At 40.0% G+C, this 11,493-nt stretch overlaps 1 protein-coding gene across 1 annotated transcript; it reads right to left on the bottom strand.

The window, feature by feature from the left end:
* Positions 1 to 10: 10 nt before the first annotated feature.
* Positions 11 to 7,096, bottom strand: paf1 (PAF1 homolog, Paf1/RNA polymerase II complex component). The gene is made up of 14 exons (XM_061826831.1): positions 6,879 to 7,096; positions 5,763 to 5,795; positions 5,585 to 5,677; positions 5,389 to 5,510; positions 4,033 to 4,099; positions 3,837 to 3,938; positions 3,572 to 3,677; positions 3,366 to 3,434; positions 3,148 to 3,251; positions 2,933 to 3,049; positions 2,723 to 2,851; positions 1,629 to 1,734; positions 1,453 to 1,528; positions 11 to 643 (listed from the first exon to the last, which is right to left on the bottom strand). The coding sequence occupies exons 1-14, from the start codon at positions 6,923 to 6,925 to the stop codon at positions 207 to 209; spliced, it is 1,608 nt and encodes a 535-aa protein (XP_061682815.1). The 5' UTR covers positions 6,926 to 7,096; the 3' UTR covers positions 11 to 206.
* Positions 7,097 to 11,493: the final 4,397 nt, after the last annotated feature.

Genomic DNA, 11,493 nt, shown 5'->3' with positions numbered 1-11,493 from the left:
GAATTAGAAGTTAAAAAAAAATCCTTGACATTTATTGGTCTAAAAGGCATTACACAAAGCAAAAAAAAAAACATTTTTTACACATTGTGTATTGGCTGTCTCACTAACAACAACAACAACAAAAAAAACAAAAATTGCGTCCGCAATGTAACAGTGTGTACAAGCTACACCTACAATATAGGAGCAATAAGAAGAGGACAGTGCAATTATTCACTGTCACTCGCGCCACTGGAGTCCGAAGCCCTTTCACTGCCACTTCCGCTCTGCACCTGAACCTCCGAATGGTCGCTGCTTCGCTCGCTGTGAGCCGGAGAGGCGCTGCGACTCCTGCTAGCTCCTCCTCCTCTTCCTCCTCCCTCGTCGTCGTCCTCGCTCCCGTCGTCGCCGCTGCTCCTCTTTGGCTCGTTGTCGCTGTCGTCGTCACTTCCGAAGATCTCCTCCTCGTCGCGCATCTCCCGGGCGCGGTCTTCGCCGCTTTCACTGCCGCTTCCGCTCGACCGCCTCCTCTTGTTCTTATTGATAATCTTCGCTCGGCTCTCATCGTCATCCTCTTGCGCTCGCCGCTCCGGCTCTTCATCGTCCCTCTCTGAATCGCTGGCGGAGTTCTCGGCCTCACTGCCGCTGGCTCTCTCTTTATCATCGCCTGGATCAAAAGGGGAGGCAGGAGGAATCACACATTTAAACATGATAGTGTGAATGTGCACAATTTTTTTTTTTTTAATAAAATCAGAATGAGAACTTCAAGCTAATCTAATGAAAAAAAAAACGAATAAAATGATTTGAATTCAGGAAGTCCAAAAATAAAACATGAAACATTTTGACATTTTTAAAAACATCTAAAATGAAAAATATATATCTATTTTGCTGTATTTAAAAACCTTTCCGCCATGGAGAAAACATACAAATTCCACACAGGCGGGGCTGGGATTTGAACCCTGGTACTCACAACTATGAGACAGATCTGCTAACCATCCAACATGGCCCTGAGCAAAGAACTCCAACTCGATAAAATTAATTTACCAACGTTCCACTGTGGTGCCCAATATATCCAATAAAGTGAAAACACAATTAACTATATCAAATAGCTATTTGGGTTTAAAAAACAAAAGAATAGAAAGGTTTTTCAAAACAAAGTTTGTGGCACAATAAAAATTAAAGATCTTTGAAGTTCATGCATAGCTGGATAATAATGAAGGCAAGCCAAAATAAAAATACATTTCCACCAAGGACATTTTTATCCTCCACAAATGTGTTAGTTTTGATCGAGCTTTACTATTTTAGGCTTAGGTAAAGAATTGTATTTATGTATTTTTTACAGTTTGTAAGATGGCATTTGAATTGCGGTAGTTTCATGCATTCATCGCCACATATTACACACGGAGCAACGCTGGAGGTTGCCTGAGTACCATGTTTTGAGAATCAACGTTCTAAAATACACTAAAGATGACTGACCAGAATCCTTATCCATGTCCATGTCTTCCTCTTCATCCTCTGGCTCGTGGTTTTCCAGCTGAGCTTTACGGGCTTCCTGCCAATTAAACGGAGAAACGGTTATGATCCAAGAAGAAGAAAAAAAAAAAGAATCTAAAACTGATGACAGCTGTAAAATGAGATGAAGACAGAGCGACCTGGGCCTCCAGCTCCTTCTCATTCATGTCTCTGTGCTTGCACACCAGCACGGCGTTGGTGGTGGACTGGGCGCCGGCCTTGGCTCTCCTCTTGCTCAGACGCACTCTGCAGGGCAAAACCCCCACGGAGTGATCACCAAATGACAATTTTGAAAAATAATACATTACACCATTTTCATATATAACATGAATTAACGATAAACATGCATTAAAATAAGACAATAACTGAAAAATACAATTAAAAATTATACATTTTAAACAAAAATGAAAACCAATTTGGACTAATAGCAATGAAAATAAAACTGAATTTAAATACAATTCTGCTAAAAAGGAAAAAAAAGACGAGACGTAGAAGAAAGTGGCACTATAATTTAGCCCTGTTTTTCACAGATTAGAGAGAATATATGTAATTTGTGTGTGAATTTTTAATGTTCGAAGGTAAATCCCTCCTCCCGTGATCAAATACTAAGAATAAACATCCATCCATCTTATTTGCTGCCTATCCTCACAAGGGTCGTGGGGCGTGCTGGAGCCTTTTCCAGCTGTCAACGGGTGAGTTACACCCTGAACTGGTTGCCAGCCAATCGCAGGACACATCGAGACAAATAGCCGCACTCACAATCACACCTCGGGGGAATTAAGAATGTCCAATTAATGATGCATGTTTTTGGAATCTGGGAGTAAAACTGGAGTGCCCACAGAAATCCTACGCAGGCACGGGGAGAACATCCAAACTCCACACAGGCGGGTCCGGGATTGAACCAGGGACCTCAGAACTGTGAGGCCAATGCTTTCCAGCTGATCCAACGTGCCGCCAAAATGAGACATAAGATGGCAATTTCTAAAATATCATGTCATGTATTTTTCAAATAATAAATCAAGCAATATTCGAGCCAGCAAAAAGTTTGAAGTGGATTTGAAGTTTAACGTAATGGTATTGGAAAAATTTGCCTCAAAATGTCACCACAAGATGTAGGATGACATATCGGAAGACTAAAGGATACACCCCACAACAGTTTTGCTTTATTTTTTTTCCTCCCCTCTTTGTGAAATGTGTGTGTGTTTTTTTGTGACGCCACCACAGAGGAACGTACCTTGTTTCCAGCTCATTATAGTAAACCCCGTCGCCATCTCTGAAGATGAAGAAGTAATTCTCCTCATAACCTTTGCTGGCTTTGTTCTTCACGTTCCAGTTGTACTCCCTGGCTATCTTGTAGTCATACCTAAAAAAAAAAAAAAAAGTAAATAACTTTATAATTGAACTGTACCTAATTAAGTGAGCTCTCGTCTTGACGTTTCCTTACAGATCGTCCGGCATGTAGTCGAGCCCCTCTTCAAAGTCTCGTTTACGCTTGCGAAGTGTTTCCTCGTTGGGCAGGAAGTAGGCCACAAACTGGTTTCCTTCCTCATCCATCATACCTCTGCGTGGAAGGTGTTCATTGGTCAAGTGTCCGCAGCCGGTGTTTTAATATCAACACCGCAGCCCCCCCCCCCTTTTTTTTTTTTTTTTAATGGCTACCTGATCATGGCCTGAGACATCATTTCCACGCCTGCCGGTCCTGACATGTCTTTCGGAGCAGGATCTGAGTCAAAGATGACCTGAGCGCATGGGTTGATCCACATCTGAGGAGGCAAAGAGCAAACGTTATAATGGACATTTTCAGAAATACATAACTAGCCAAAATGGATTTAGTGACAGTGGATGTCACTTGAGCAGATAAAAAGATAGTAGCTCACCTTAAAATCTGGGAAGGCGGGCAAAACCTCCACAGGAGTAACTCTAGGTTTGCTGTAATGCTGGACAATCTGAACACAAATGACATTTTTAGATAAGCGATCACAATATCGCATAGAATGAGAGCCAATACTAGAAGAGCACTGGAGTAGCGTAATCAAAATGTTCCTGACTGTGCCTGTACAGCGGCGTCCAACTGCGCTCTCACCGGTTTCTGTGCATCCTCAAAGGTTTTCTCAATGGCGGAAATTTGGCTGTCTCTGTCCTTGTAGATTTCCTCTTCTGTGAACTGCTGTTTGACAGACACCCCGATCCTAAGCACAAACACGCACTCATGTTGGAAAGGTCTCACTCACTCACACACACACACACGCACGCACGCACGCACGCACGCACGCACACGCACACACACACACACACACACACACACGCACACACACACACACACCACACACACACACACACCAACTCACTTGACTTCCACTTTTTCATTGGAGACACCATATCTGTTGAACTCTGTTGAAATATATTCCGTCTTTCTCATCCATGGCACCACCTTGGCGTGCTGCTGGGATCTTTAAAAGGGGAAGACAAAAAAAACCCAAAACAAAACAGAAAATTATCAAAAGTATTACAGATAACTCAGGCAAGCTAAACTGTAAGCTTTACCTCTTTGAGCTGGACGGAGCCTGGATGTCCTCCTCTAACAGTTTTTCATCAGCTGGATCCAAGAGTACTGGGGGAGGGGGGGGGGACAAAAAAAAATTATCTTTGTTTTTCTTAGAGAGCTTGTGCACACGACGTCACCATTTTCACGCCACCATATTGCCGGTCAAAAAGAGCTGCTCGACAGTGTGGGGGACATTGAACCGGAGCAGAAAATTCACAATGCCTGAGCCTTGTTGTGCTGTTGGTTGTGACAACCGACGAGACAGATATTCAAAGAGGTCATTCTATAGAATACAGCTGAAAAGACAAGAAAAGACGGATGGATTTCAGCAATTAAACATGATGGATGGTGCCAAACCAAAAGTATTTAAAATATCAAGTTGGCTCATTTGAGAACAATGCGTTTAAAAAAAAAAAAGACAGGGAGTCGTTTCCAACGTACAAAGCGTGTACACGTTAAACTTCAGTAAACCTCTACCCGACAGACGTTTTTTTGTTTTTGTTTGTTTGTTTTTTAAATATGCATTGTTCTCAAATGAGTCCAATGCATATTTAAAAAAAGAAAATAAACCGTCTGTCACAGGGAGGTTTACGTAAGTTAACGTGTGGCCGCAACACGCTTCCGTGGACGGGGGCACATCTGTCACAGAGAGGTTTACTGAAGTTTAACGTGTGGCCACAACACACTTCCGCATTCACGAGCCATCAACCTGTTGTCTTTTTTCCCCCAATCATAGTTAATGAATGCGAGTTTGTGTAAATCCAGGGGTCATTTTTTTTTAATATTGGTATTTGTATTGAAAAAATCTGAATGGCTCCATCACTCTGTGGGATTTATTCTTGATTGAGAACAGATCCAGCAATGAAGTATTTGTATGCGTCCAGACTTTTCTATGCTTTCAAACTCTTCTGTATAAATCTCAACGACTTATTCACCAGATCCATGTGTAGATCCAGTTGTCCAAGACAAGCGGAAGCTGGTTACCAGTCCATTTTCTTATCGGCGAAAACATCAACTTCGGCATTAAATATATGTCCTCTATCCCAAGTGTCTCTCATTTTTCCATGTACTTTTGTTTATTATCACCTTCTAAATGTTTAATAGTATCAGACTAAACTCTGGGAGACGTATTTTTGTTTCGTCTCAATGCTTTGCTTGACCGGCAATATGGCCAATCACGTAATTTCGGTGACATAGGTGCACAAGCTCTGTAGCTAGTGTTCTGACTTCTTCCCCCTTTCTCCTTTTGTATATCTCTCACCATCATACATCTGCCCGACTGCAATTTTTCAAATTACTGTAATTATATCTTTTCCATACAAATGTTCTTGATTTTAGGGGTTCAAAAGACTTACTGTTGGGATCAATGCGGTATGTGTCCGGGTTGATGAGATCGATGGTAACGCCGAGGTCCGGCTCGGTCAGGAGCTCGTGCTTGTGTTGTTTCTCCAGAGATGTGGCTTTGTACTGTACAAACCTGTAAAGATGTAAACAAGAAAAATACTGTCTGTATATATTCATAATAATGTCCTCCAAAGTAATGAACAGTACCTGTGCTGATCAAATGGGTATGTGATGAATTTGGGGTCAAACGGGATGTCCGGCAGGTTGTTGCAGTATTTCACCCGACAGACCAAACCCGACCTGTCGCGGACACAAAATGGCTGTTGTTGAAAAATTACCGCCACCACCATTTACAATTTATAAAATAAGTCCAAGCACTTCTTACCTCTCTGGGACAGTTCTGTGTGATGACGGCCGACTGAAGGAGGGGGACAAAAGTTATAGCTAATTATAAAATTATAAATCACAATTACTATCAATCTCCATACATAAATGTATTCCACTGTCATGCATGGAAAAAAAATGGTGCAACCAAATCATGTGGTACTAGAACAAAAGTTTATGCAGAGCCTTGGTCATATTTTGGTTTTTCCAATGAAAGTGTCCACTCGAGCCGTCTCATTTTCTGGGTCTAACAGAGAGCAAGTGCAAAGTCATATTTACGTCTAAGTTCACGATAAACAATAATAATAGTGACTCACCATCATATAAATTTTCTTATGTCTTCAAATCCTATGATTTTCAACACCCAAATCGAGGAATATATATAGCTCTTTGTCAGAGCTACACACACAAAATGTATACCAAATTACAATTTTAAAAAAACGAAATGCTGATTGCACAACGACATAATATGAAATCAACATCTATGTCCTTGAGCAAAAAAAAAACAACTTAATTTTGGTCTTCCGCTGAGAAATCCAGGTCCCCAAAATCTTGCACAAAAAATGGATGGAAATCAGCAGTTGTTTTTCAGAATTTGGTAACATAACTTATTTTTGCTTGGTACCAGATGGCCCCATACTTACATTCTACGATAAATAGCCACGAAAAACGAGGTTTCTCAGCATACATTATATTAAACCAGATGTCGCTTCTGTCAATCCATCTGTAAAAGTTACTGTCTCGATTTAGATGTATATTTGGCCTTACAAAGATAGCATACACTATTATATTGTTGGTCGGGATTGTGATACTTAGGAACGTTAAGCATTATTAGTTAAGGTGGTCCTTGAGGGAGAACGTTGGCGAACCACTGAACCGAGTTATATGTCGAACGCAAAACAAGACATCGGAAATGTTGCACTACACTTAGCAGCCGTTATATAAAAAGCAAATCTTGTTGGGCACGTAGTACTCAATGTTTTCAGTTATTCCACCAATTCGGCTAAGCAAAAAAAAAATAATAATTAAAAAAAAACAACATGTCAAACTGTTAAAGTAAGGCTAAAAGTGGCAAACTTGCTCGAGATAGTTTGCCAGCCTGTGTTAACGTGTTTACCTGAGGCCGTCCTCGCGTTGCGCCTGCGTCTGAATCGTCGGCGCCATTCTAGCACCAAACGGCGACCGAAGTGTCTGCTTTCCAAGTCACGACGGCTGGAGCTCTCCAAATAAGGGTAAAAAGCACACGCAGCTTTCGAAATATAATCTATTTCTTTGCTGGAGTGAGATGTATAGTGCCGGAAAGACTCCCCCCCCCCCACGCCCTCAAGTGCCAGACCCGCTTTAGAAAAGTAGTAGCTTTTTTTTCGTGAGCGCCCCCTATTGTACGTAGGCGTTGCTTCACAAGATTCGGTTTTGGGCCGAAAGTACAATACAGTACTCCGATTTAGAGTTTTGTCATGTACGTTCAATTAATTAGCCCCTTTTCCCACAGAAACGGATCGATTAAAATGCATTTATTCTATTTTTGCTCTTTAGCTGACTAAAAAAATGGGCTACTTGACTTATTGTAAATAAAAATACTTGTAAAATAAACAATTTCACATGGACATTTAAACATTTTATAAAATATTGAAAATTAGAATAAATTATTTGTATTGAAAACAGTATTTCAGTCACTGATGCTGTAGTGGGCAGCACAGCGGTCAGCTGGAAAGCATTGGCCTCACAGTTTTGAGGGCCCGGGTTTGATCCCGACTCGGAAAGGTTCCAGCACCCTGTGACCCTGAACAGGATAAACAGTATAGAGAAGGGATGGATGGACAATTTCACATACACATTTGAATATTTACCCTTTAAAAAATAAAATAAAATCTAGACATGACCTTTCCCATGTCCTTTTATGAGATGCTTTTTCAGTGTACATAAAAAAAAAAGGCTGAGGTGGACATTCCAGTGAGACCACATTGTTTTACATTTTTAGTTATTTTTTTTATCTTGTATTATCTGTAATTGTGATTCCCAACTAAACTTTATAGGACATTTTATAAATTAAATCAAGTACATAATAAGGATCTGTATTTTATATACCTATCTGTGAGCACAAGACTGAACCCCCCCCCCCTGTTGTGACTAGATGAAACTGGTTGTGACTTCAAAATCCATCCATTTATTAAGTCTTGAAATACGAATTGAGCGTTCCAATACAAAATGGTTGACTTGCCTGAGATACAAGAAAAACTATGCAAGTTTTTAAAAACATAATCTCCTTCAATCACAAAAAAAAGAGAAAAAAATAACATGAAAATTTCCAAAGTGAACCAATTCTTCACTGTTACACAGCGGACTCTCAAAGCCGAATGGCCCAAAAGTAGTACAAGTTGAACCAAACTTTCACTTTCTTTGGCTTTTTCTGACATTATCACAGATACCAAACAATTGTGATGAAGCCAGAGAACTGCTAATAGAACTTTAAACAGCACGTACACAAGTTAATTTTACTGAGAGATTGTAATGTAAATACACTCATTATACACGACATACAGTATTTCAATTCCAGCAGTACCGATTGTTTTAAAAAACCTTATCGCTAACATCAAAATAAGGATACTTAATACTTTGGTTTTATAATATCATGGTAGAGCTGTGTAAACCATCAATTTTATTGATTAATTGGATTTTATTTATTTGGGTGATTTTTTTTAATACAAAATATATTTTATTATATATAATTATATATAGTAAATATATTATAATATTGTACATTATATATATTTTATTATTACATTTTTGTTTAATATAAAACCATTGTTTTAGAAAAGTGCACAGAAACAGAAGTCATGTTGCCAACTTAGAGAATTGGTCAGTGTTATTTAATGACGTTCCCAACCACTCTGATTTTTTTTTTTTTTTTTTTTTTTTTTTTTTTTTACATGCAATTAGAGACTTGCATTCCTGCTAAGAAAAACATGAGCGGAGCAAATTCCACATTGTGTTTCGTTAAGTCACTTAAATCACTCAATCAAATTGAACTCAACTGAACTTTGTCAAAAGTATACAGCCAATTTACGTTGGAAAAAAAGTGGTTTATTAATGTCAGAAAGTTTTGAACAGAGTATGTGCTTCCAAATAGTTTGCCAAGTTTTCCTTTCCTCACATGTAAAAACGAGCAAAGAAGTGTTTTTGGATTCATTTTCAATGTTTTCCTCTCTTTGATAGAGAGCTGGAGATCAACAACAGAAAACGGGAATATGTACCAACCAAGGCACGACGTTTTGTACCCCCCTTTAATTGCTGAACATCTAAAACTTGAATTTACAGTGTTTATATAGGTTTTATAAATTGACTTTTTTTCCATGAGAGAACTAATCCAAATTTTTGGATGGAAAATAAAAATCCACCCTGTGATGTTGTTTTATTTGACTCAAAATTATTAAACGCTCTAATTGTGAATGGTTGTTTATATTTTCCCTGCAGTTAGCGGGCGAACGCTCCAAGTGTGTACACCGTACCTTGTGCTCAAAATCAGCTGGGATAGGTTCAAGTTAGCTTGCGACGCTACAGGAAGTAGCTGGACGATTTCCTTGAAACACATTTTCGTTAAAAACTGGACGACAGTACTACAACTTCAGCTTGGTACTTGTATTTGATCATTTTTGGCTTCCACGCTTGCCATATTTACATTAACATTTCTTCATAAAACAGGTCATTTGTATTAACGTACAGGAAGCATTGACGGCTATCTTTCAAAATGGCTTCAAAGCAGCTGCATAGAGTGGCAGTGTGATAGCAAACATCTTGGTGCAAATCCTACCACATCAAAAAAAAAAAAAAAAAAAAAAGGCCCCCTCTGGAATTAAAATAAACAAAGAAGAGTTTCCAATCATTTTTTTCCTGCAACACCCACTACATTGAAAAGTGAAACAAGAAACGTTCCTGTGTTAGTCCACCCGGAACGTCGTCTCTGCCCTTAGTGCCTTCATCGCTCTTTTGATCAATGTGCACCTCTGGCACTTTAGTATGGTGACGAGGATGGCATTAGTGAGAAGGGAAAAAGGAAAAAAAAAAAAAAAAGCAGCATGGTGTGGTCATACAAATCTCAAAAGAGTCCTTTCAGTTGGTTACACCCCTGGATGTGCTTCATGAACAAGGGCTACAGCTCTCTCTGCATGTGGGCATCAACCCTGTGAAGACATACAAGGAGAAAAGTTCAGTATAACAGTCACTCACATTTCAAAAATGTACAGGTGTGGTCAGCCATGCCTGCAGATAATGTTGCGGGTGTGATTAGGGATGCAATCTCAAGACCTTAAAATAACTTACTGGATTAAAAAAACATAGCTATAAATTAAAAATAAAATAAACAAATACATAACTACAATAGAAAACAAAAATTTCCAAGCTCAGAAATAACTTCCAATCTCAACTGATATTAGTAGAACATGATATAGAACGGTATTTAAAAATTTTCATCAATAAAAATTCTTGATCTGACAAACTTTATCTGAAGAAATGCAGTCACACTGGATCAGATGGTAAAGTGTTGGCCCCAGAGTTCTGAGGACCTGGGTTCAATCCCGGACCCACCTGTGTGGAGTTTGCATGTCCGCCCCGTTCCTGTGTGGGTTTTCTTCGGGTACTCCGATTTCCTCCCACATCCCAAAACATGCAACATTAATTGGACATTCTAAATTGCCTCTAGATGTGATAGTGAGTGCGGCTGTTTGTCTACATGTGCCCTGTGATTGGCTGGCAACCAGTTCAGGGTGTACCCTGCCTCCTGCCCATTGACAGCTGGGATAGGCTCCAGCACTCCCCGCGACCCTCGTGAGGATAAGCGGCAAAGAAAATGGATGGATGGACGTTAAATGCACTGGCCTGAAATGCTGAAAGTTTAGTTCAACATAATCGGCGTTAGTGGCAAAAAGCTCGCGATACATTGGAACAAACATTCCTGTCGGCAATTGTGATGTATTGTTGTGGGTGGGGGGCACGCATCGCTGCGACGGCCGTAAATAGGAGGCTGGCTTGCTAGAACGCGCCTATATGTGCGTGCGCACGACATTTTGGCCACACCTGAATCAAGCGACGAGGTGGGTGATTGTTGAACGTCTTTTTTTTTTTTTTGGGCACGCTCTCACACTGCCTCGCGATCGACGCATTGAGCACCCCTGGTGTAACTGAATTTCCTTCGACATGGCTCATTATATTGATGACATTGGACGTAAATGCGCTTGCAGTACGTCAAGCAGCTCGGAACATGTGCTTTTGGCATCACTTCCGTAGATGGTCTGGACGGTTAACTTGCATTTCCTGTTTCCGGGTGAATACTGATTGCTTAGGAGCAGGCTTGTTTTGTAAACAACGTTTAGGAAAAAAACACGTAAATAAAGTCAAAACTACACAAAGTAAGCGACGTCTTTCAATGTCTTTCTACTCGTAACAAATTTTACGCGTCTGATTTTTCGTTCTCGACTGTGCAGATTTGCGAGCGCGATGGCGTGCGGGGCAGAGGCGCTCGTCAAATGTGAATGACTGGTATACATATAATGGTGGTCTGGCGTAATCTTTTCAGAATTGCAAACCTTTTATGGGAATTAACCATAATTTATGGACATTAAAAGAAATAAAGCAGGTTTGTACAAACGTGAAGATTGGTTCTTAATCACAAACCGTTGGAATATATACAGTATTTTAGTACAGTTCTGATGAAAACTAGCAGATTTCATATGCAG

This window comes from Syngnathoides biaculeatus, chromosome 8, assembly GCF_019802595.1.
Source record: "Syngnathoides biaculeatus isolate LvHL_M chromosome 8, ASM1980259v1, whole genome shotgun sequence".
NCBI lineage: Eukaryota > Metazoa > Chordata > Actinopteri > Syngnathiformes > Syngnathidae > Syngnathoides > Syngnathoides biaculeatus.
The sequence above is the reverse complement of the archived record's forward strand: the minus strand, read 5'-3'. Positions and strand labels throughout refer to the sequence as shown.